This window comes from Zootoca vivipara, chromosome Z2, assembly GCF_965207765.1.
Source record: "Zootoca vivipara chromosome Z2, rZooViv2.hap1.1, whole genome shotgun sequence".
Classification (NCBI taxonomy): Eukaryota; Metazoa; Chordata; class Lepidosauria; order Squamata; family Lacertidae; genus Zootoca; species Zootoca vivipara.
Genome location: NC_142585.1, coordinates 18765022 through 18791821, shown reverse-complemented (window position 1 = coordinate 18791821; position 26800 = coordinate 18765022). Strand labels below are relative to the sequence as shown.

Genomic DNA, 26800 nt, shown 5'->3' with positions numbered 1-26800 from the left:
GGTTTATTCACCTGAATCTGCATGGAGGGAGTCCAGATCTTACAGCATAGGCATCTCAAGAGGCAGCAACGCAGGCAGCCTCCAGCCTGCCTCTGCCAAAGATGGATCCCAGACCTTGTCCTGCTGATGGCCCTCTATTGTTCTATTGATAGCCATAGCTCAGCCATGTTGGTTAGCATAAGCCAGCCCAGGAATTCCTCTGCAGCTTGTATTTCTCCTTCCCACCCCAAATAATCACAATCCTAGAATTTATTGATTTCTAGGGTTTACCCTAAATCTATAACAATACTAATGAGGCTTTTTAAAGATAATGAATTAATCAATCAACTTGCATCAGACAACTGAATTTAAGATAGGGAAAATGGTAAACTGAGAGAACCAAAACACCCTTACTTGCAGCTCATGCTGGCAAATGCCCCTCATCCCCAAAGGGATGGATACCATCAAAGCCCCATTAAGGTCTTCAGAAAATGTGCTCAGCACACAAGCTCCTTTATCTGTGTAAAAATCATTATTATCAGACTTGACATGTTGGGTCAGGCAATTGGTACTTCTGGTTCCAGCGTTCAGTTGCCGGCAGCCCCAGGAAAATTCATAAGCAGGACAAGACAGCAACATTCACCCACTAATAGTAAGGGGGATCAGCAGAAAGGCTCTCTCAGCACATTTGCTCCAAGATTCAAGAGGCACTTAAGAAAACATTGTGGCTCTAGACAGGGGACTTCCAGAACTCCTGTTCCCACCCAGCAGAGGGGCTTTGTATCAGCTCCTCCTTTCAAGAGGTGGGATGGGGGACATCCCCCCTTCAGAGTGGGTTGAGGGACATCTCCACCACCACTCCGGTGACAAAGCTGGATGGCAGAAGGCCTCCCTTCTCACTGGCTTAGCATGAGGGAAGGTGTTCCACATAGATTTGCCCTTAGTCTCCTCCTGCCCCTGGAGGCCAGGGAGACCAGTGGCAAAGCTAGGCAGTGGAACAGGGGCGATGCCTCTTGGGGGCTGCTTCACCCCACCTCATGTGTGGGCTGGCTCTGTCTCTAGATACCCAGAGACTTTTGGTGGTATCCACCCACATTTTACTCAGAGTGGACCCTAACTTAGGTTCTACTCTGAATAGACCCTAATTTAGGCCCATTCATTTCAGTGGGTCTACTCTTGAGTAAAGCTTAGCTGAATACGATTGTTATTATCCGTTATTACAACTCCTTCGCCATAAGGTCCAAGGGCGGGCTGAAACAACATAAAAAATGCAACATTAAAATCAATTAAAACAATTGACTGTACAGCCAGATGAAATTGGATGGATCCTAAGAATTATATAACTCAGGAGTCAGAGGCCAAGGTAAAGAAGTGTATCTGTGAGCACCTAGAAAGAAACGCTGTGATCACTAAAAGTCAGCATGGGTTTCTGAAAAATAAGTCATGTCAGACTAATCTGATCTCATTTTTTGACAGAATTACAAGCCTGGTAGATGAAGGGAACGCTGTGGATATAGCCTATCTTGATTTCAACAAGGCCTTTGACAAGGTGCCCCATGATATTCTTGTAAAGAAGCTGGTAAAATGCAGGCTAGACAATACTACCATTCAGTGGATTTGTAACTGGCTGACTGACCGAACCCAAAGGGTGCTCATCAATGGCTCCTCCTCATCCTGGAGAGTAGTGACTAGTGGGGTGCCACATGGTTCTGTCTTGGGCCCAGTCTTATTCAACATCTTCATCAATGACTTGGATGATGGGCTTGAAGGCATCCTGAGCAAGTTTGCAGATGACACCAAATTGGGAGGGGTGGCTAATACCCCAGAGGACAGGGTCACACTTCAAAATGACCTTAACAGATTAGACAACTGGGCCAAAGCAAACAAGATGAATTTTAACAAGGAGAAATGTAAAGTACTACACTTGGGCAAAAGAAAAATGAAAGGCACAAATACATGATGGGAGACACCTGGCTTGAGAGCAGTACATGTGAAAAGGATCTAGGAGTCTTGGTAGACCACAAACTTGACATGAGTCAACAGTGTGATGCAGCAGCTAAAAAAGCCAATGCAATTCTGGGCTGCATCAATAGGAGTATAGCATCTAGATCAAGGGAAGTAATAGTGCCACTGTATTCTGCTCTGGTCAGACCTCACCTGGAATACTGTGTCCAGTTCTGGGCACCACAGTTCAAGAAGGATACTGACAAGCTGGAATGTGTCCAGAAGAAGGCAACCAAAATGGTCAAAGGCCTGGAAACGATGCCTTATGAGGAACGGCTTAGGGAGCTGGGTATGTTTAGCCTGGAGAAGAGAAGCTTAAGGGGTGATATGATAGCCACGTTCAAATATATAAAAGGATGTCATATAGAGGAGGGTGAAAGGTTGTTTTCTGCTGCTCCAGAGAAGCGGACACGGAGCAATGGATGCAAACTACAAGAAAGAAGATTCCACCTAAACATTAGGAAGAACTTCCTGACAGTAAGAGCTGTTCGGCAGTGGAATTTGCTACCAAGGAGTGTGGTGGAGTCTCCTTCTTTGGAGGTCTTTAAGCAGAGGCTTGACAGGCATATGTCAAGAATGCTTTGATGGTGTTTCCTGCTTGGCAGGGGGTTGGACTGGATGGCCCTTGTGGTCTCTTCCAACTCTATGATTCTATGATCTCCAGAACATAGGGAAAGCTACACCATGACAGTGTAAGACACACTTCTGTGGGGACGGAATTCCGCAGCTTGGTGTCAAGTGTCAATTAAATATCAACATGATGGACAGCGGTGGATGCTACCCATTGGGACTGGAAGGGCAGAAGGCAGGGAGAACAACAGGAGATGAAGCCAGATCCAATGACAAGCAGAGCCCCCACCCAATTGGCTTTCAGCAAGAAGCCAGACAAGTGGAGGCTGGCTAAGGACAGCCTGGAGTTGGTGGTGGTGGTAGTATTAGTAATAATAATAATAATAATAATAATAATAATAATAATAATAAGTTATTTATACCCTGGTGCTGGAGGAGACTCTTGAGAGTCCCATGGACTGCAAGAAGATCAAACGTATCCATTCTTAAGGAAATCAGCCCTGAGTGCTCACTGGAAGGACAGATCATGAAGCTGAGGCTCCAATACTTTGGCCACCTCATGAGAAAAGAAGAATCCTTAGAGAAGACCCTGATGTTGGGAAAGATTGAGGGCACAAGGAGAAGGGGACGACAGAGGACGAGATGGTTGGACAGTGTTCTTGAAGCTACCAACATGAGTCTGACCAAACTGCGGGAGGCAGTGGAAGACAGGAGTGCCTGGCGTGCTCTGGTCCATGGGGTCACGAAGAGTCAGACACGACTAAACGACTAAACAACAACAACATACCCTGGCAGTGTCCCAGTTGTCTTAATGGAGCAGCATCCACTAATTACACTTTAATTAACTGTTTCCAGTGGTCTTTTTCAGCAAAATAACCAAGAGTCTCATGGCATCTTAAAGATTAACATGTTCATTATGACATAAGCTTCTGTGGGCTGCAAACTCTCAGAGGCATGATATTTCACAGACTAAAATCTGGTACATACTGTATCTATAACTCAGGGAAACATTTCATGCATCTGAAGAAGTAGACTAGCACACACACACACACACACACACCGGCAAAAAAAAACACTTATGCCATAATTATTTTGTTACATTTTTAAAACACGGCAAACCTGTGTTGTTTTTGCACAAGGCAGTGGAAGACAGGAGTGCCTGGCGTGCTATGGTCCATGGGGTCACAAAGAGTCGGACACGACTAAACAACAAATATCGGGTTCTTGAAATCTCAAAAGGTCCTGCAAGATCTCAGGATGGCATCCAGAGCCCACACGAGAGTCTCCCAGAGCCTATATGCAGGTTAGAGAGCTTTAAAAGTTCTTTCCACACCAGGTTTTCCCACCACATAAAACATTTCTAAGTCCTCCACTTTGCTTACTGAGCTCTGGGAAGGTCGCACGCAGGCTCTGGGTGCCTTATTGAGATCTCATGAGATCTTGAATGGTCCTGTGAAATCTTGTGCTGGCTCGAGAAGGTAAGGTGGCACACACAGGGTGATGGTTCCAGGGGATTGTTCTGGCTTTTCATGATTTTGCTTTTCCATGCTACTCCTCTGGAATGTAACCCCTACAGAAAACACAATCCTCCTGTATTATATAAATCTGCCTTATATTGGGTCAAGGCACTTATACAGTACATGTATCACACTTTCCTCTGCTCTGACTGATAGGGATCCTCCAGGATCACACGTGGATATCTTTCCCTGCACTTCTGTTATTAGATAGGGATGGGTGGATCTGTAAATGTTGGTTTTCTCTCAGTTTCTAATTTTGCCAATCCTACATTCAGTTCACCACAATTTCGTATCAGTCTGCAGTTACCATTTTTGAAGTCCTCGTGAAAACTTGTCAGCATTTTAGTGCAATTGTGTTTTTTTTAATAATATGCGCATTATGCGCATTACCTGCATGCAATTTTCTCCAACATAATGCTTTCTTGTGTGTTATTTTCCCCCAATATAAGGTTTTCATGTTTGCATTCCCCTAATATACCCATTTCTGTACATATTATTTGCTGGGAAAACTACAAGATTTGGAGATGGGCACATCTTAAAAACATGGTTTTGATTGTTTCAGGAAGTATGAAGGTTCGTGGAAAAATGTAAACCGAACCACATTTCTCTCCCACCCTTAAATTCTGATATCCTTTTAATTGGTGATGGGCAGGATTGAACCTGGGGAGTGTGTGCTCTACCACTGAGCAAAAAAGATGGATAATTACATTATTTCGCAGAAGGAGAGTTGGGCACTGATTTGAGAATTCCATCGGAAACAGAAACACTCTATTCCAACTTATCAGTAGCAATCCTTAAGGTTCCACTTGCAATAATGCCCCTAACAGCTGCATAACAGACAGATGTTGGCAAGAGAAGTTTTTTTCCAGGCATGATGATGCAGCAATGGAAAATTTCACCTGCTGGTTTCTACCTGTTATGCCATGGCACAGGGCCTCAGTCCACAAAAGACAGTGTCATACTTTGCTTTTAGCATGCCATTCAACAAGTGCCTGGAATGAGCATAAATATAAACTACCTAATCCCTGATCTATTATTATTTCACGTTGCACTTTTATTCTACCTTTGCTCCACAGAGGTCAGAGTTCCACCCGTTTTATTTTTTATCATCACAACAATAACAACTGACCCAGAGCTTCAATCATGACAAAATAGAGACTTGAACCAGGGTCTCCCAAATGTAGTCCAACATGACAGCCATTACACGAAAGGTGGGAAATCAGTGACCTTCCAAGTGTTGGTGGAGTACGACTCCCATGATTCCTGGGTATTAGCCACACTAACTAGGGATGATGGGAGTTGTTCACCTGGAGAGCCACATGTCCCCCATCCCTGTGCCACACACTATACTGGATCTGGGGCTGATTCACCCATGCATTTTTCATCCGTGTGATCACTGCAGTTTCCAGTGAGTGTGAGTCTTTACAGATCAAATAGCAAAGAAAGCTTCCATGTCATCTTAAGCCCACAGTGCATTTCAGCGTGGAACCAGTTCACACTTTCGGTTACTGGTCAGCATCTGCTTGCTGAGTAACCCACTAAGGAGAAACCAAGTGATGTAAAGGGATGTGTTCCTGGCTTTATTTTAGTCCTGTGAAAAGGATAAGGGCTTTCTGGATCAAGGGGTGGGGGTGGGGTGGGGAAATCCTAGGAGCTTTATGCTCCCTTCTTCAGCAGGGTTTCCAGGTATCAACAGGCATATTGGGAAGACAGAAAAGTTGATGATCTGCCTCTTCAAAGCTTAACCCCTTTCCCCTCCAAGAAACCGATTAGTGGCAATCTCTAGCGCTGGGATATAAGGACATTAACCAGCAGCCTGGGGAAGTTTATAGGAATGCAGGCTCAGAATCACTGACAAAGGGTGAGAGGTGCTGGCCCTGCCCTGTGACCTAGCAGGCCATGACCTCTGACCTGGCTGTAAATGGTGATACTTTACAGGCTAAGCTGAGCAGCCAAGGAAGCACACACACAACCTTCCTCTTGCTGAAATGCCTTCTTCCTATCCTTGCACCGCTGCATCAAAATCCAAGCGTCATCATGAGGCTGCCCAGGGAAACCCTTTTTTTGCAATCCTCCCAGGGTTTGAACTAGAAAATCTGGTAACAGTCCCCTAATAGGAACTTAAAGCAAAACAGGCACTTGTGCTACTAGCTCAGTCAATTTATGTTGGTGTCACCCCTCTCCCGTGGCCATCTGTTTATGCTCAGCTTAAGTAGAACATGTTCACAGCTCACAATCCATGCAGGTAAGGATCAATGAACAGCATTCGCTGCTGACCCCAGAGACATTTTTTGTGAAAAGAGATAGATCTCTCCAATGAAGGTATTAGAATGTTGCTTTCCAAATGCTGCCATGTTATTCAAATCATGCAAAACTGCACACATACAAACAGACATTTTTTATCATTTATAATTTGTACTTGGTTGAATATGTTGGAAATAGATCATTTGTTTGTTCATTTCCTCCAGGAAGGGAGTGTTTGGTGCAAGGTATTTTGAGGAGTTTCGATGCACTGAAATGCTAAGTAAGTCGGGGTTCAAGTTTAGGGTTTCCAACAGGTCAGAACAAATTAAAACAAAAACAAAAAACAAAACTGAAAACTGCCCATTTTCCTGAGGTTTGCTATGCAGAAGTCAACAAGTAATGGCTACTTGCTCGTTGATCCAGATAGAATTGCTGTTAACAGAACAGCTTCAGTTCAAAGTTGGCAGCCCTATTTTAGTTCCATCTCTTATGTGGTGTTACTCTATGACAGCATTGGGAAAATCAGTCTCCAGCTGTCTCATCACTTTTTAGTTTAGTTTCACCTGGCTTGATACATTGGCATATCTTTGGCTGCTACTATTTGTTTATATTATTATATGTATCAGAGCAGACCCTCCAAGAGTCCTTATTTTCCAGAGACGTCCCTGATTTAGAGAAGCTGTCCCGGTTTCTGATTCTGAATGTCCCGCTTTTCCTTAGGACATCCTTATTTTCATTGGAGAAATGTTGGAGGGTATGGAGTTTTCTGACCCCTGAGCCGTCTGAAGGCAATCCTGTATAGGGAGGTGTTTTTTTTTTAATGTTTAATGTTTTATTATGTTTTTATATGTGCTGGAAGCTGCCCAGACTGGCTGTGGAAACCCAGTAAGATGTGTAGGGATATAAATTGTAAAATTATTATTATGGAATGGGACATCTCTATTTTCATTGGAGAAATGTTGGAGGGTATGTCAGAGTGGGGGAGCTTTTTCAACCTGAGGGCCACATTCCCTTCTGGGAAGCCTTCCAGAGGAAGAAGCAACCAGAACAACGAAGGCAAATTTTTGCCTTTTATACAATAGGCTTTCTGCTCCTTTTCTCTATCTAGATGGGCAAAATCCAAAAGGCATTATACCATGAGGTGGTGTGGCTTGGGAAGAGTTTGAAGGGCCATAGAGAGAAGTCTGGATGGCCATGTTTAGTACCCAGCCCAACGCTTCCCCACTTATTTTATATACAAAGTAATTATAAGGCTTTCCACTCTATAAATACTCAGTATCCCTGGGACAAAACGCCAAGCACAAATGTGGATGTGATATTTTTTTTTGTTTCAGATGGAAGCTCTCTATTCAGAAACCTGTTTGAAGATCCAAATGGATTAAAGTTATTCAGAAAGCCTGTAGGTATTCAAATTCCAGACAATGGTTTGTCAAGAAATGACAAAAATACTCAAGCACCCCATCCCAACTTTACTGCAACTTGATTCAAAATCTATGGGGTGTTGAAAGGAAGTCCTGATGTGGATATAGGTGGCTTACTTGCCTGAGAGTGAAAAGCCTTGCAGGATTAGCTACTATTGGTTTTGTTATAAAAATATGTGGAGTTTAGCCTGAGTTGAAAAAGTAACTCATAAATTACCATGCTGCCACCATGCTGCCAAAGGCTTGGAGGACCCTGAAAAATTTTGTGTTGTTTTGTGGGATTTTATCTTATATGGAACAAGTACAAACACACAAGATTCCCTCCCCATAGTATAACGTGAACACAGTGTACATTATGGGCCTTTTAGTTTAATATTTGCTACACCAGCTTCATTCAGGTGGCCTGGAATGTTTCTTCAAAGATCAGCAGGAGCAGCGGTTATGAATAGTGGGTGCAGCACATTAAATATTCATATTGCTTTTTAATTGAATTTAATGCTTCTTTTCTTTCTTATAGTGTATTTTATTACTTTATATTATGTTTCATAATGCATTCTATGAAATTCAAATTGCAATACAATAAAATAAATTACAATATATGTAATAAAAGAAGCAATAAAAATACAGTTAAAGCCATACAGCATCTAGCAGACCAATTGCTACTACAGGCAAAAGAATCATTTAAGTGGTCCATCAAGACCCTAAGCAATTTTCAAGTGGTCGGGGGGGGGGCTTGGAAGCCACTGCTCTACACTGACCGGCAGCAGTTTCTCCAGGGTTTTGGGCAAGAGTCTACTTCTTGGAGATGCAAAACATGAAAAGCAGATGGTTTATCACAGAACTATGGCCATTCTCCAAGGAATAAACTAAAAAGACAAAGAATCCAAGCCATCCAGTCCCCCTCTCTCCTAATGTTTGGATACCTGTGCAGAATTAAATGTTAACTGATAATATTATCCCTATCTCTGGCATAAAATGAGTAGCAAAATATGAGACCTTTCCCCCCTGCCCAGTAAATTTGAATAGTGCTGTGGGGGAAGATGATGCTAGGCTGAGTTATCCAGATTGCCATTAAAAGAATTAAGATCCTCAAATGGCAGGCAGGTCACCGTATGAATGGCAGGCTAGAGAAGTGGCCAGTTAGGATGCTATTTTTAATTACTAACAGCAGTGGAAAGAAAACCCTCGCCTCCTTGTTGCCACGGCAACTTTCGTTCCCATCAACCTGAAACTTGGGTTGCCATAGCGACATGAACTGCCAAGCCACTTTCCATCACCAGGCCCCCAAAAGGAATCAAGATGGCTCCTAAAGTAGTTAGTTGGAAGTTTTCCATACCTGAAAATCTTGGGTGCTGCTATTTCTCCAGGATGGTGGTATAGGAAGAAACCAATCATTGCTTATTTGCCTATGATAATTAATATAAATGTCAAAGCACCCCTTGATTGAACTGAGATTTTAAACACATTAAAAACCACTTCCTGAAAAATAACGCTGTTATATGACACCCATTTGATAGCTAACACATGTTAAACGGGGGGCTCCCTCCTTTCAAAGGACACCCCAGCATTTCAGCATGTCTCCAGCATTATTTTCGCATTCCCTCCAAAATCCCTATAAAAGTGGGGCCCTACTTCTCACAACCCCATAATGGAGCTATCCTCCACTCAATACAGCCCCACAAGTCTCCATCAAATGCAGGAAGTGTGGCATGAAAATGTAATAAATAATAAATAACTCTGTTCCAGGTCAGGAGCAGATCATTACTTCATGTGTCACAGGTTCAAGCCTTGCTAGTAAACTCAGGGGTTCTGGGATGGATCCTTGACTTATATTAGGACCTTCCTGCTCAGCTGCACTAACACCAAACCTGAGATCTAGGGGCTGCCCCTGGTAATATCATGGCGCTGAGCCATGGTTATTTGGGAGAGACAAACAGTGGAGGGAAGAGTAATTTGTAGGCAGGGATAGCCCACCCATGAGGTAAGGTGAGGTGACTGCCCCATGCAGCAGGGTCCACAGTGGCAGTAGACCTGGCCTCCAAGGTAGACTACTGTCTGCTGCTGCTGTGGTAAAACAGCAGCTGTGGCGCACTCCTTGAAGGCTGGCTCTGTCGCCTCATTGGCAGTTGCCCCCCCCCAATGCCGCCTCTTGGTGACTGGGGGCGCTGCTCTTCTTCTCCCACCCTTGGTCTCATTGTAGATCTTTGGTCCCCCTTTGTTCCTGGTGTAGCTCTTCACTCACCCCTTCTTCCCTGGTGGAGGGAGGCACACATTTTATGGTTCAACACAGGAGCCAAAATGTATTGGGTTGGCCCTGTTTGCAGCCAGCTCCTGCTGGACTGAAGCCTGCAAGCTACAGTCGTTTTCTGCTTCTGCTTCTGCTTCCATTTAATTAAAGGCATTTTCACTCACCTGCACATCCAGTCCCGTCACCTGGAGGGGACCAGGCGCAGACCTGGAGGCCTTAGGTCAGAAATGGAGGTCTGGCAACCCTAGTTCCAGGGTCCAGCCCCAGCTATAAAAGCAGAGTCTTGACATCAATTAAATGCAAAGGAACCCTAACATAGCAATATGTTCTAGCCCTGCTGTTGGAAATACAGTAAGGACCAAGCCTGAGTTTTAAAGAGACCTTTCTCAGTTAAATCCTCTTTCATCCCCAATATGGGAAAGAGGTGTGCGTCTTTGTGTGCTTGTGCAGAACCCCCTGAATTCTGTACAGTGGAAATGTAACCCCCCCCCCGGTAGAGTCTCATCTGTTGCCCCACCCATTTTGCGTTTGACTCTGACCACCTCTGGAATGTGGTCCCCAGAAGCTTACACTTAAGGGAATGTGGCCCTCAGGCTGAAAATGTTTCCCCATCTGCGAGGTAGGTAGATGAAAGCTAGAAGATAGAGAAACAGAAACAGACAGATATCCCTAGGGTGGCAACGGGAATCAGAAGGGGGCCATTTCTCAAGAGTAGGGAGCATATTCCTTGGATGACAGCAGTCCCTGGTTCAGTCCTTGGCACCACCAGACTCACAGGTACCAGGGATGAGGGGAAACCCCACCTGAAGTTACTAACCAGATACCAACAGACACAGTAGGAAGCACCAGGCTAGACGCACCAGAGGTTTAACTCAGCGTTTCTCAACCACTGTTCCGCGGCACACTAGTGTGCCGCGAGACGCTGGCTGGTGTGCGGCGACGTGCGGCAATGAGAAGGGCGATTTGCATTGTCACGTGCCTGGCGGCCGCCAATCACCAGCGCTGCCCCGCCGGAAAGCAATATTTCTCCTCCTCTTTCCCAAAGCTCAGTGCAAACGAGCCTGGTGGCCGCCAATACACAGCGCTGACCCGCCGGAAAGCAATATTTCTCCTCCTCTTTCCCAAAGCTCAGTGCAAACGAGCCTGGCGGCCGCCAATAATCAACACTCACCCGCCGGAAAGCAATATTTGGCAAGTGTTTCTTACAGTCATAATTATAATATAGGGCGGCACAGAGTTAAATTTTTTAACTTTTTTAATGGTGGTGTGCCTCGTGATTTTTTTCACGGAACAAGTGTGCCGTGGCCCAAAAAAGGTTGAGAAACACTGGTTTAACTCAAGGCAGGACCACTTCATAACCTTACTTCCTTGAACAGCCTTCTTCCTTGCAAAAGTATCTATTCAGCCAGGGAACATTAGCGCCCTCTGCTGCCTCACAGCAGAACAACATGTTTCACCACCATCCTGCAAATCTCCCTTTTGCTTTTCACAAAAGGGCCTCAACACCTGCCTGAGAGTGGCAGCACCTGGCCAATATACAATGCGACTGGAGTGCCACCTAGTGGTTCGTCCAAGATGCTTCCGGGTAGTCATTTTTTATTATACGGGACATTTTGTTATTTTAAATGATTTGTTCCCTTTATTGCAGGACTCTGAAGCAATCTGAAGCGTCTGTAACCCGAGGTATGATTGTACTATTTTAGGTGGAATTGGTGGGGACTGGATTTAAGCAATGCCTGACACTGCCCCCCCCCTCAGGCCATCACTGGCCCCACCACTTAGCCTTACCCCTGGCCCATCTCAAAGCAGCAACATAAAAGCACCACCACATTTCAAGCAATCTTTGCAAGTCCGTTAAGTTTTGGTCATCAGACGCCTTTCAGTTTCAACAGATTGCTGAACAAATGACTGGATTTTGAGAATGTACAGATGTTTGGCTAAGGATAAGTCATTCCCTTCCCACATCTTTTTTTGGATTCTAGGAAAACAAAACACTAAACAGCTTGAGACACAATAACAGTTACAGTCACTAGTTTTTCCTCCCTGGCCATGGGCAGGGCTTGCCTTTTTTTGCTCAGCAAAAAGCAATTAGGGCTGCATATTTCCAATATGAGGGAAATGATCCAAAGGTTTGGTTTTGCTGCTGCAGGCATGTGCGGGATGCCAATGGCCATTCCTGTAGAAGGACGTCAAGCTGTAGAAACTGCAGCTGGACTTGTCTCTCTCTGTCAAGTCCAGCTCCTCAGCTTGAAAGCAGGTGGCCCAATGTCAGCCCCAAGGGAAGAGCTGGAGAATGCCCTTTGGAGACCTTGAGGAGCAGCTCTGCAGCTCCACATGCCGTCAGCCTTCCTGAACGAGAGAGCCCTGCTATGGACCTATGTAAAGCAGGCCCCACTGGCAACAAGATTCTGCCAAATCAACAGATGCATCATCTGTGGACACAACTTTTATCAGTATGGGGTCTGGATGGATGGATCTACCAATTCCAATTCTCTTGATTTCCTGTTTTTCAAAATAAATTTAGTTCTCCATATTTCTGCAAAAAAACCCAACAACCTAAAGAAGGTTCATCAGCATTTTAGTGCAAATTTCATCCAATAAACATGTTTTTCTAAGCAGCTTGGCCTAATATAGACATTTTTGCAAAGCGAGTCCCCCTAATACCATGCATTTCTATGTTATTTTCATAAATATATGCAATATTATGCACAAATACGTTCGTTTTTGTACACATTACTGGGCAGGAGAATTGCATTGCAAAATTCAAGTAATGCAAATTTCAAAGGATGGCTGTTCTTCGTTTTGCATATTGTTTCACAAAGTGCAAATTTGGTAATTTTTGAATTAAAAGAGAACTTAAATGAATGTCTTCCCATCTCTGCTTTCCCCTATCAAACTTCGCTGATTACCACTGAATCAGAGCAAACATTAATGAGTTTTTCTCCAGGCAGCCATGTATATGCTGGTGCTGGAACTTCACCTGCTCAGGTGAGCTGCTGTTTCAAGTACAGTCCTCCAAGTCCAAGTGTGGCAAGGAACTTTCTTCAGAAACAAGGCGTTGGCTATCCCAAGCCTGTTCTGCTCCCTCCCTCCTGTACGTGATTTCCTAAACACTTTGCATGTTAAGATTTGCATATGCTTTCAGGAGACTTTGACACCAGCTGAGCAAGCAATGGGAAGGAGTTAAAAATGTTGAGCTGGCCGGCTTCTCTGTTTGGCAGCCAAGGAAGAGGCTTCCTGGGAAAGCTGCAGTGTAAGGGATCGGTTTCCCTTGGAATTTGCCTTTGACTGGGTGAACGTTCTTGAGGATACAAGAAGGCTCAGCGGTAGGCGGGAGAGAGTCATAGCCAAGGACAGCAACAATACCAACAGTTCATTAGAAACCCCAGCAGAGCCCTCACTATTCCACAAGACGGTTCTAGGTGGTTCCCTAGGACAGGACTTTGTGACGGGGTGGCAGTAGCTGCAGCACATTAGAAGATCAGAGGAAACAGGCAAAATCCATCTAACCCCTGGATTCAGCAAGTATTAAAATACACACCAGGCTACCTTCCAGTATTGAGGTGATCTCCTGGGTCATGGGCCATTAAGAGAGCAAAGGGAAAATGAGAAGGCAACTCAGAGATACTCCTCCCTCAACTCAGAGGTGGTTAGAAAGTCAAAACTGGAGTTTAAAGTAGGCAGTGATGTGACCTAAAAGAAAAGCAGCAAGCTGGAGATAAGAGTCAAATCAGCAATTGAGAGCCATGTTTTATTTCTGCTTGAATCCAAGGCTGTGGCTATGGGGGAAACAAGACCCTTTGGGGGTGCTGATGCTCTGCACCCCTCCATCACAGCCTCATAAAGCCTCATATATCATATGTGCTTCATTCCAAAAGGAAACACAAACCTTGGGCAACAATATTCAGAAGCTCAGGGAAAGCAAGGAAATGTGAATCCAAAATGTCTGTGGTCTGTCATTACATCTCTGGACAAGTGTTTGTGGATAGATTCAACAGCAGGGTTCTTACTTCTGACAAATGCTGCTCACAGTTCACCAGAAAAAAACAGTGTCTCTTTAGGGTCACTAAGGAGTTGAAACTGAAAGGCAATCAAATACCCTTCTTGCAGTTGGCAGCAGTTGTTGGCATAGGGCTAACAACACCCCTGGAACAGCCTGCAGGTTTTGACTGTGCCCTCCTTTCGCACAGCACTAGCGGTCAAGGGAGAAGCCGACGGAAGATTATCTTAGGCAGCAAAACTCTCGCTAAAATCAGGGAGTGGCTAATGGAAGCTTTTCCAGGAATCTGTGCGTGCATTTCTGCACGTTAGCAAAATCATGAGAGGCTTCCCGCAATGATCAGGGAGGGAGGGAGGGAGGGAGGGAGGGTGAAGGTGTGCCTTTTGCCAGCACCCCCGGGTGAGGATTGCCATGCCTAGAAGGAAATAAATGATGCACCAGCTGCCCGCTGAGGGCAAGTGCCTTGGCATAGCCCATGGAAAGGAAAGCAGCTGACTCTCCTGCTTCCTAGAGAGACTCCTGTTCATAGTCATGCCTTGCAGGCACAGCCGTCTCTACTGTAATTTGAAGAGCATTTATTAGACTTACATAACCCAGGCGGATTGTGGCACTCTCTGCCAGCTGCCTTCTTGAACAGCAGAGTCAGAGCAAGGGCATGGATAGCAAACGAAATCCTCTACTGTTGAAATTCAATCTGGAAACGGCTGCGAGGGAAGCAGAGGTGTTTCTCTGGCCCTCTCGGCTACTGTACAAGCAGTGAAAGGGGGGGCAGCAACAGAGCAAAATGTACCAGTCGTAAGAGCCAATGCCAGGCTGTTGATGCTGTTCCCATGGTGACAGCATCCCCGGGGATGCCTGAACACAGCTCTTCCACTTCTTTACCCACAGAGATGTAGGTAGCAACCCTTGCATTATTGCCTGTGCTTGGAGTTAGCTAGTTTGGGGGGATCTTTCCTGAAATGTTTTATTTGGGCAAATTAAGGCCCAGCTCTTTGGATTGCAGAATCACCTTTAAAATGCCCAGCCCTCACAAGTTGGGGAAGGTACAGCCCCAAACCCCATCCAAAAGGATAAAGGAACTCCCAAGATCACCTTGGTAGTCTACAGCAGGTGTGGAGAACACATTCCCAATGCGGTTTAACAACAGATCCCTCTTCCCAGCTCTGTGAAGGGAATAGGTGTCTCCTATCAACTCTCAGCACCCTTAGCAAACTACAGTTCCCAGGATGCTATGGGGGAAGCCACAGCTGTTAATGTGGTATAACAGTGCTTTAAAAGTCGGGTGTGGATGAGACCATTGGTTTGCTTTAAATTGCTGCTGCTGCTTTTTTTGGATTTTAATATTATGTGCTTGTAACCTACCCTGGGACCTTATAGTTAAGGGCAGGCAAGAAATTTCTGAAATAAATACCTAATAATTAAATATATAACAAATTAATGATGATGACAATAATCATCATCATCACCACCACCACAGCATGCAGCATAAAAGGAGTCTGGTATACAGGTGAAACTTGGAAAATTAGAATATTATCAAAAGGTGCATTTATTTCAGTAATGCAACTTATTTTATTTTTTTTACAAATGCTTTCTTTTGGAAATTCCAAAGTAATAAAACAAATAGTTACAATAATATAAAAATAAAGAAAAATAAACATCACTATTACATTTCATTAATTACTTTCTATTTATAATTGACCCGCCCTAATAACAAATAATTACAATTACAACAAATAAATGCTTGACATATCTTGCTTTGCATGTCATACATCTATCTCATATATTGGTTTCACCTTTTAAGTTGCATTACTGAAATAAATGCACTTTTCGACGATATTCTTATTTTTTGAGTTTCACCTGTATACTCAACATATCTCGTTGAGTGGAAAATCTATTTATTTAACGAGATTCATATACCTCTTATTTGTAATAAAACCTCAAAGTGGTTTACAAATCGTACATTTGGACACAATTTATTCACATCAATGTACCCTTAGTTAAACGAATGTCTACGAAACCTTCTGCTCTTGAGCCCATGAACAAACTCTTCTGCATTACAGCACTATCTGGAATGACATTTCCTAGTGTTTGATGCGTGCTTAAAACACACACAAAAACAAAACTACCTTGTAATTTATTTCTTCCTTTACCACCAGGTTTCAGGCTGACTGTTTTCAAGAGAACTGCAAAGTTGACCACCACCAACTTCCTCTATTAAACGTCAGCAGCATCAAAGGACGATTTCCTCTGTTTATTATCTTCAGCTCCTTTCAAGTTGCTGCACTTTGGTTTTAAGCAATCTGTGTTAGATGAAACCGCAGAGCAGTTCAGCTAGAGTACATTGCCTCTGATAGGACAAAACCTTCACCGGTCTGCGTACTCTGGTTTGGGGCAGGACTTGCAGTTTGAGATAAACACGGACTTCCCCAATGGTTTAACCCTTCTCCTGCCTTCAGCGTTTAGGTAATTTTAGATTCTGGAGTTATTGAGGTATGGGCGTTTGGGGTGGGAGTACATTAACTCCACGTACTTCAGAATTAACAGCTGAGCTGCAATGTGGGAGGGGGGCAGCTTTTGTTCATTCTGCTACGTGGGACCCTGGACTTTTGCCCCAAAGCCCCACCCTGACAGTGCCACTTCTTGCCTGCAAAGTTCAGTTCTCTCTTCCGATGCTCCTAAGCTCATAAATAAAAATTCCATTGAGGGGGAAAGAACAACCTTGAGGGAGAGGGTGTTTTTCTTTCTTTTTCTCTTGCAATAAATTTTTTGTTTTCCAAAAAATAACTGGGTACAAGTCTAGTAATATAATACAATCTCCACCAAAATCAAAATTAAAAAAATCATTGAGTTTGTAGTGTCATTTCAAACATATTCTTAATACGTTAATATAGCCTCTCCACAGCCAAATTTGAGTAGAGAATTGTTATCATCTTCCCTTACATATGAAAAGAAAGAAAATCAGGTTTCAACAAAGGATGGTAACAACTTTTGCTACCGTCCTAAGTGACAGCCAGATCCCAAATGTCATTGAACCATACCTGGAGGCATAGCTCAGCCTGAAATTTCCAAAACTCGCTTTATCTTGAGCAGATTTTGCAATTTCACACATTCCCTACACTAAAAAGGAAAGGAAACCTGAACTAACACAAAGCAATATTTGCTCCTTGCTTATACCGTTTCTGTGATGGTTTCTCCATAGAAGTCAATAGTTCTTATCTACTGTAATAGTAGATTCATTTATGACTCTGCCTTAGTTAAGTAGCTTAACAGGGAGGAAAAACAGGAGTACTTTAAGAGTATATGCAAGTAACAAAAGTGTTACTTGCCTGAAGAGGAAGGTGAAGGAGAAGAGGAGCTTCTGGCCCAAAAGAAGGTGTTTTGATATAGTTTGGGCAGTTTTGCCTAAGTATGGAAACTGAGCACATTGTACATCTACATGCTGTAAATAGCATTGTGAGGATAATGTGCGGTTTTGCCCTCAGACCTCTGAAGCGTTCGGCGAATAATTTAAACTAGCTTTCTTGCTTAACTGCAAAAAAATCACTAGAAGGTTTTCCAAGAGATAACAGGATTTCTCTGCTGCCTGGAAGTTGAACTTTGTATCCCCATCATGTGCCTCATTATCTGTTTGTTTTATCTGGTGAACAGAACCTGATCTCTGGAGCACAGAGACCCATGTAATCTAGAAAGTTATCTGGGCTCTCTTGGGCCACTTTGCCACAAGACACACACATTTGTATTGGCAGACACAGGTCTTCTAGCGCTGTCCGGTGTTTTAATATTTCTTCAAAAACCTTACCTTGCTGAAGAGTCTCCATTCTGAAAAGAACATGGCCTGCTGCACCCGCATCGTGGCAGTCTGGATTTTTCTCCTTCATGGTATGTAGGTTGGTGAAACAGGGGCCGTGCAAAGAGGGAGGGAGGGCTTGTCTTCAGAACCATCCCTAAACACCAGGCCAATTCATATGACCACATGTTCATGGTGAGTACAGCAGAACTGAATGGATCTTCTGGGCTGATTTGGCACACATTGTTGACAAAATTTTTGTTGCTTTTCTCCTGCGCATCCAGCTTACCATTGCCATTTCACTTCCCTCAGATTGCTCAGGGCCTGCAGATTCAACCGTTTCAGCACCTGCTAGCCATGAGGAAAGCTTTGGTTTATTGAACATTCATCCTGATTTGCTTTCACAAAGCTTTCACAGAGGTTAGATTAAAGTATTCATTGAGCATTAGGGATTGGTGAATCTTATAATTTCAGTTCCCATTTTATCATTCTAAAATTTAGTTCACCACATTTCTGCAGAAGTTTGCTACTTAGGGGGGGAAAGTACTCATGGAAATTATTCAGCATTTCAGTGCAAATTTTCTTCTTATAAGCACATTTTCATATGTACCGGTAGCTATGACCGATGTACATATTTTTGCAAGCAAATTCTTCTAATGCTATGCACTCTTGTGTGTTATTTTCACTAATGTATTCATTTCTACACACACTTTCTCCTAATACATGTTTTTTTTTTTTTTTGTAAACACTCTGGTTGGAGAACTGCATTAGTAAGTGGGAATTTCGAAGGATGTCTGTGTATCGGTTCTCAGATTGTTTCAGGAAATGCAAATTTAGCTTTTAATGTGAACTGAATATAATTTTTCTCCCCCATCTGGATCGAGCATTCATTTTGATTTGTTTGCGGGGAGCTTACATATCTTCTCATTTATCATTTTTTTCAACCACACTTTTCAATGCATTTCTCTGTCATTTTCCAAACTGCAAAAACAAAACACCAATATGCATTATATCAGGAGAGTGTGCTTTACCCAAATGTATATATTAGGCAAAACTGCACACAAACAAATGTCTATTAGGACAAATCAGTACTAAAATGCTGGTGAATTTTCATGAGGGCTTTGTTTCCTTTATTTAAAAAAAATGCAAACTGGTGTAGAAATATGGAGAACTGAATTTAAGATTTTTTGGGGGGGAATAGAAACTGAGAGAGACAAAAAATGAGAAATTCACCCATCCCTACTCTTCACAAAGGGAACCAGAAACATCCTGCTTCAAGTCCTGGCTAACTCTGGTGCCTCGTCAACTCAGACTCTGGTAAACTGCTCAATGACATTCTCCAGTCAATTTATGGCAGGTAAAATTATAAGCCAGAGGGAGCTCAGCAAATCCTACATTGTGCCGAACATAGCCAAGAACCATCCAGTGTATGCTTGTCAGGTTCCATGATTTGTGTCATCAGGGCCGGCTCTAGGTTTAGTCCCGGTGGCGTGGGGTGCCAGGGCGCCGGGTTGGTAGGCGGGGCGCTGCGCTGCAAAGCCGTGTGGAAGCCGTGCTGCGCGCTGCAAGGGCGGGGGCGCTGGAGCAATATCCGTGCCTCAGCACCAGGGCACCTGACCTGCTCAAGACTGCCCTGTGTGTCATTGGGCTTCCACCCTGTTATCAGCTGGTGCTCCCTTTGGGGCAGCGACAGAGAACAGACACTGAATTGTCATTAATTGCACCTGTCAATGCAAGCACTGGAAGCAGGCATCATGCAGGCTAACTCTCCAAACTCACAACAGTACAAATCAAATTATCTCCCCTACCCCATTCCCAGACCTTTTCCCACCTTCCCACCTGCACCTCTTCTTCTAGAAAACACACACACACACACTGCCCGTTCCCATGGCTTTTGCAATTTTAAAAGCAGCAGAGGAAGATATAGTCAAACTACCATTAGTTGTCTTTGTCCATTGAGTTTTCTTGGCAAAATACTGGAGTGGTTTGCCAGTTCCCTCTCCTGAGCGCTCACTGGAAGGACAGATCCTGAAGCTGAGGCTCCAATACTTTGGCTACCTCATGAGAAGAGAAGACTCTCTGGAAAAGAGCCTGATGCTGGGAAAGATAGAGGGCACAAGGAGAAGGGGATGACAGAGGACGAGATGGTTGGACAGTGTTCTCGAAGCTATGAACATGAGTTTGACCAAACTGCGGGAGGCAGTTGAAGACAGGAGTGCCTGGCATGCTCTGGTCCATGGGGTCACAAAGAGTCGGACACGACTAAACGACTAAACAACAACAACCATTAGTTTATTCTGCCTGCCATTGGCTCTGTCTCCACTTACTTCTCTCCTGTCTGCCCCACCAATCTCAATGGGCACCAGCCAACACTGCCCAGGAGCCTAAAAAGACTCCTAGGACCACAAACCATTTTTCTTTGTTTACGGTACCTACTTATTTATGTATCCTTTAACAGTGTCTCAGCATGCAGACCATATTAGGGAAAGGGAACTTTTCCTGGAGTGAAGATGAAATTGACAGATATAGCTCTGTCCTTGTTTGATTTCTTCCTGTCATCAGGTGACTGTTAATTTGAAAAGAAAACCCAACAGGAGCAAGGCTGTAAAAATAAAAGCAGACCCACCTCCAAAATTTTCCCTGTCTGTGTTCCATTAACTCTGTCTAAATGTGCTTTCAGCCCTGGGCATAACTAGCTGCATTTCTAAGGCTGCAACACAGACCCAAAGTACTGTATAGCACTGCATGCTCCTCCGATGATGTAAACCTCTGCCTGTTGCCAGCAGGGAAAACGTGGCACATCTGGTGCCAATTGCTAGAGCTGATTACTCTTTTGCCATCCTTGCTAATGGAATGGACCACACAGTGTCATCTCTCTTGACTGGAAACCAATGGTAGTGTTAATCCAACAGGCTCAGCTCTGCACAGCCTCTTCTCAACAGGCACAGGAAACTTGAAAAAGTTCAGGAAACTTGATCAGTTTGCCTAGGCAACTAGAATCAGTGCAATGCACCTGAAATCAATAAAGAAGCAAAGGCAAATGATCACTGGGACTCCTACACTCAGTGAATAGGGGGAAGAGCCATAGCTCAGTGGTGATAGAGCATTTGCTTAGCATGCAGAAGCTCCCAGGTTCAGTTCCCAGCTTCTCTAGGTAGGGCAGGGAGTGCTCCCTGCCTCAAACTTTGGAGAGCTGCTGCCAGCTAGTGCAAGAAATACAGACTCCACAGAACAGCAGTTTCCTACATTCCATATTTAAATATTTATGTATCTTGTTGGTAAATCTTTGCAAAGGTCGGCTCATTCACACTTGCAGGTTGATCACTGCAGGACTGGTGATTTGCATGTGTGAATAAGCCACCACTGAGTTAGCCACCAGAGGTCTTGTCTAAAGGTTGTAATGTGTCTTAATTTGCAATACAGTCCTCTGTTTGAAGGATTGCCAGAAGACAGCCCTCTCTTTGAAGGGCCGTCGAGTCCAGTTTAAAGATATAGAACCAGAAGCACTGGTTAGTTCTTAAAAGACTAGAGGGGAAAGCTGAAGTGGTGGAGCATCTGCCTCACAAACAGAAAGATCCCAGGTTCGATCTCCAGATAGGACTGGGAACGTCCCCTGCCTGAAACCCTGGAGAGCTGCTGCAAGTCAGTGTGAACAATATTGAGCTAGATAGGACAATGGTGTGACTCTATATAAGGCAGCTTTCTATGCTCCAAGAAGACTATACATACGTGGAGGGTTCCCCCCCTACCACAAGCATATTTACTTTTAGAGACTTTCCTATTCCCTGAAGTACGATACCTGCAGATGCCTGGCTTCCCTGCTCACCTTCCCCAGGTATTTAAGGCTATCTTTTCTTTCTGTGATACAAGAGGAGATGTGAAATCAATATTCCGTGCAAGCGCTCAGTGAATTATAAATCTAACCCCTGGCTTCCAATGATGGCCCTACTCAGACTAGACCCAATTGAGATAATAGGCATGACTGCCTTAGGTCCAATAATTTCAATGGGTCTAACTCTGAGTAGGACTTTAGCATTTTAGCAAACAACTGCAACAGGACAGGTGAACAAGCATTTGGCCATACATCATCTCCCCAGCTCCCCATACACAACCCAGGCATTCTAACTTGAATATGGATGGAGTGTTTCATTCTTTTTTAGGCCTCATCACAGGTTACCCTGGGAAAAGAAGTTCTGAATCAGAAGATATCAGAAACTGTACAATCACCCCTCCGGTGAGATCCTTAATATTGCTCAAAATGGAGGAATCTATTATTTGTGTTTGTGTGTGTGCATATGAGAGAGAGAGAGAGAGAGAGAGAGAGAGAGAGAGAGAGAGAGAATGAGAACCCCCTTCCCAAAATGTCTAGCATCTAGGGATGGCAGATAAATTCTATTCAGTTCACATTTATAGGCAACTTTATCAAATTCACACTTAACTGAAACAATACACCCACCAAAATACAGCTGTGCTCTGAAATTTGCACTTATCTGAATTTTGTGGTGCAGTTCTCCAACCATCCTTTAAAAAAAGTATGAATTAGGTTAAAACATGCATAAAAATACTAATGAAAATAACATGCAAAAAGGGCATCACAAAAATGTGAATTTTAGTCCAAAACTGAATACAAAAGTGTGCATATTGGGTAGAATCACATACAAAGATGTGTATATTCAGAGAAATTTGCGCTAAAATGCTGATAAATCATGAGGATTTAAAAATAAATAAATAGCAAATTGCTGCAGAAACATGTAAAAATGAGAGAACGGAAACTGACAGATCCCTACGAAGGTGTAGTCCAGCCCTACGAAGCATCTAGTCTGGCAACTTCTGAGGTCCATGTGTCAGTGCTGCTCTGAGACCGTGAGGCAGCATTGAGAAAGGGCCCGTGAAAGAGTGTGAATGGCTGTGCTGACCCCATTTCGCCCTCCTCTGCCCTTGTACTGATCATCTATTTGTGCTTACAGCACTTGCCTCCTACAGTCACCAATACAAGTGAGCGCCTGAGCACCCTGCGGCAGCACATGCAATCTCGCAACCTCTCTGCCTACATCATCCCTGCCACGGATGCACACATGGTAAGGCAAAGGGTGTAGCTAGCAGCTCCAGCTTTTTCAGGGGTGGGAAGGGACTGGGTTCTGTCCAAAAAGAAACACTACGTTTCCAGACCTGAAGCTACAAAGATAGTTCTGTGTGTCAAGGCCTCATAAGATACCTTGCCTTATATGTGACTTCAGATTCCCATGACTAGCAGAAACAGGATAGGTTCTGCAAAACAATCTATTTGCATATAGTAAAAAGGTGCGGGTGGCGCTGTGGTCTAAATCACTGAGCCTCTTGGGCTTGCCGATCAGAAGGTCAGTGGTTTGAATCCCCACGATGGGATGAGTTCCCATTGCTCTGTCCCAGCTTCAACCTAGCAGTTTGAAAGCACACCAGTGCAAGTAGATAAATAGGTACCACTATGGCGGGAAGGAAAACGGTGTTTCCGTCACGATGTTCCATTGCACCAGAAGTGGTTTAGTCTTGCTAGCCACATGACCCAGAAAGCTGTCTGGACAAACGCCGGCTCCCTTGGACTGAAAGCAAGATGAGCGCTGCAACCCGATAGTTGCCTTTGACTGGACTTAACCATCCAGGGGCCCTTTACCTTTTGCCTTTTAATTTGTATATATCTGCACACTTTGTATAATGTATGCAGACTGCAGAATTCTGTCTTTTTGGACACATAATTTTGATTTCCTAGCCGCATAAGTTTTCTGTTTTGTTTTGGGGGTTTTTAAGAGGAGATAATATACTGGTAGGGACCCAGGTGGCGCTGTGGGTTAAACCACAGAGTCTAGGTCTTGCTGATCAGAAGGTCGGCGGTTCGAATCCCTGCAACGGGGCGAGCTCCCGCAAGTAGATAAATAGGGACCGCTCTGGCGGGAAGGTAAACAGCGTTTCCGTGCGCTGCTCTGGTTCGCCAGAAGCAGCTTTGTCATGACCCGGAATGCTGTTTGCGGACAAATGCTCATGCTGACCACATGACCCGGAAGCTGTCTGCGGACAAATGCCGGCTCCCTCGGCCTATAGAGAGAGATGAGCGCCGCAACCCCAGAGTCGGACACGACTGGACCTGATGGTCAGGGGGCCCTTTACCTTTACCTTTTTAATATACTGGTATGTTATTAGAAAGGGGTCCCTTCCAACTCTACAAATCTATCATTCTATGAAGACAGTTCCCTGCACTCAGAGGGCTTTTCTGTTTCCCAGAGTGAGTACATTGGTGAACGCGACAAGAGGCTATCCTGGATGACAGGCTTTACAGGATCATCAGGTGAATACTCTTTCGGACATACCATCCCACTTTTCCTGGTCTACATTGGCCAGTACCCTAAGATACACAGATCCTGGACAATAAATGGGGAACATGTCACCCTTTGCAAGTTGTTGGCCTCCAGCTCCCATCAGCCCCAGCCAGCATGGTCAATTATCAGGGGGGATGGGAGCTCTGTAGTTCAGCAATATTTAGGTCCCATATTTCCAATCCCCAGCCTAGGCCTAATGCAGACTTCTGTTCCCTGGGAGTTAGAACCAGACCTAATTTGAATGCCAAGTTAATGGAATGTGCAAGGAAATATCAACAGCACATTATTGGTTTGTTTTTTGTTTGTGTGAATAATTTTTATTTTATTGTTTGCAAAGTTGCTTATATAACACAGGAGTCCAGAGTGAAATGAAATGCTGATAACACGTTACTCAGAAAAGCTGAACAAAACGGTATATAAATTGGGAAGAAAAGAGCAAAGAGATTTTATCTTTCTTACTTCACAACATCCACATAACCAAACGTACAGAGAAAAGAATTCCCTCAGAACTGCACAGCCAATCAGGGCACGTGCTAGCTCAGCAAAGATCATTCCACCCTGCCTGGCTGTTCCCCTCATGGCTAGTTGACTTTAGCATTAACAGAGCTAACCTTTAAGCCATATGTGGGGAACCCCTGATCCTCTGGATGGTGCTGAACTACAATTCCCATCAGCACTTGGCTTGATCGCTGTCTAGGATTTCACTGTCAATTGACTCATTATGAACATGTGAAGGAAGGAAGGCAGAGAATACTGTAAAAGTATTTTCTGAATTTTTAAATAAGAAAAGTACCTGCATTTAATGTTTTAAAGATGTTGGGATGTGTTGTATTCAAGGCACTGTATTTGCTTTTTTAAAATAAAAAAATTAAAGCTCGCGGGGGGGGGGGTTTACGGGACACAAAGGGCAGAAATCTGATTTCTCACACCTGTAATGTGAGTGTGAAGCTTGCATTGGCAAAGATTCACATGTAGTCTAAACTTGGCTCTCATGTTCTCTGTGTCTTTTCATTGACATCATTTATAAATGATGCATGGGAGCCAGGTGGCGCTGTGGGTTAAACCACAGAGTCTAGGGCTTGCTGTTCAGAAGGTCAGCGGTTTGAATCCCTGCAACGGAGTGAGCTCCTGTTGCTCGGTCCCAGCTCCTGCCCACCTAGCAGTTCGAAAGCACATCAAAGTGCAAGTAGATAAATAGGGACCGCTCCGGCGGGAAGGTAAACGGTGTTTCCATGCGCTGCTCTGGTTTGCCAGAAGCAGCTTTGTCATGTTGGCCACATGACCCAGAAGCTGTCTGCAGACAAACGCTGACTCCCTCAGCCTATAGAGTGAGATGAGCGCCGCAACCCCAGAGTCGGAAACGACTGGACCTGATGGTCAGGGGCCCCTTTACCTTTACCTTTATAAATGATTCACTTCACATGAAAGAGCACTCGCAACATTGGTTGTGAAAACACATTGCCACATCCATTATACACCATGCTTAAAAAGGACATTTAAAGCACATGGCTCCCCCCCCTGCAATGAACCCTGGGAACTGTAGTTTATCATCACAGAGCTACAGTTCCCAGCACCCGTAATAAACTACAGTTTCCAGGATTATTTGAGAAAAGACATGTGCTTTAAATGTACAGTTTGGATATGACCTATTTAGGACGTGGGTGGCGCTGTGGTCTAAACCACTGAGCCTCTTGGACTTGCAGATCAGGTCGGCAGTTTGAATTCCTGTGACAGGGTGAGCTCCCATTGCTGTGTCCCAGCTCCTGCCAACCTAGCAGTTCAAAAGCACGCCAGTGCAAGTAAATAAATAGGTACCGCTGTGACGGGAAGGTAAACAGCGTTTCCGTGCGCTCTAGTTTCCATCATGGTGTTTCGTTGCACCAGAAGCAGTTTAGTCATGCTGGCCACATGACCCGGAAAGCTGTCTGTGGACAATCGCCAGCTCCCTTGGCCTGAAAGTGAGATGAGCGCTGCAACCTCATAGTCACCTTTGATTGGACTTAACCATCCAGAGGTCCTTTACCCTTTACCTTTTATTTAGGACTTGTTTAGCTCTGGGATACCAAGACCTAGTAAAGAAGCTTCTAGGCATGTACAGAGTGCACTTCCTTCACCAAGTAGTAGCCAGTTCCAGCAAGTGCTTAGGAAATAGGGCTGAACACTTAAGGAATGTGTTTCCCAAGCAAGCTCAGGTCATAGCAACTCTGATTTTAGGAATTAATCCTGATACACACACATGAAATTGTTCTGCTTGCTTGTTGTAGGGACCGGTGTGGTCACTTTGCAGAAGGCTGCCCTCTTCACTGACAGTCGCTACTGGACCCAAGCTGAGCGCCAAATGGATTGCAACTGGGAGCTGCAGAAGTCACGTTAGTGCCCACCATAAAAATGTATTGGGGTACAGTTCCCCCTCTGGCCACCAGGGCTGCATAGAGAAGGGGAGAAATTCAATTCAGCTCACAATTAAATGTGAACCTTCTTAATTAGCTTTCCCCGAAACAATAAGCAGACATAGCCATCTTTCAAAATCAGCACTTCTGTGTTGCAGTGGAGTCCTCCAGCCAAATAATGTGAAGAAAAATGCATCTACTAGGGCAAAGTATGCATAGAAATGCATATATCAGTGAAAATACGGTAACATACAAAAATGCATTGTACTAGGGGAAGTTGCTTTGCGAAA

At 44.2% G+C, this 26800-nt stretch overlaps 1 protein-coding gene across 2 annotated transcripts in view; it reads left to right on the top strand.

The window, feature by feature from the left end:
* Positions 1–17629: 17629 nt before the first annotated feature.
* Positions 17630–26800, top strand: part of XPNPEP2 (X-prolyl aminopeptidase 2) — a 29569-nt gene continuing 20398 nt past the window's right edge. Inside the window, exons 1-5 of one of the 2 annotated variants that reach the window (XM_035113290.3) lie at positions 17630–17862; positions 21931–22004; positions 22738–22848; positions 24026–24089; positions 26385–26489. In XM_035113290.3, coding sequence (XP_034969181.2) covers positions 17814–17862; positions 21931–22004; positions 22738–22848; positions 24026–24089; positions 26385–26489 — 403 coding nt within the window. In that variant the 5' untranslated portion in view covers positions 17630–17813. Of the gene's footprint in view, positions 17863–21930; positions 22005–22731; positions 22849–24025; positions 24090–26384; positions 26490–26800 lie in introns of those variants that run through there. The other variant, XM_088664552.1, reaches the window with a different exon arrangement.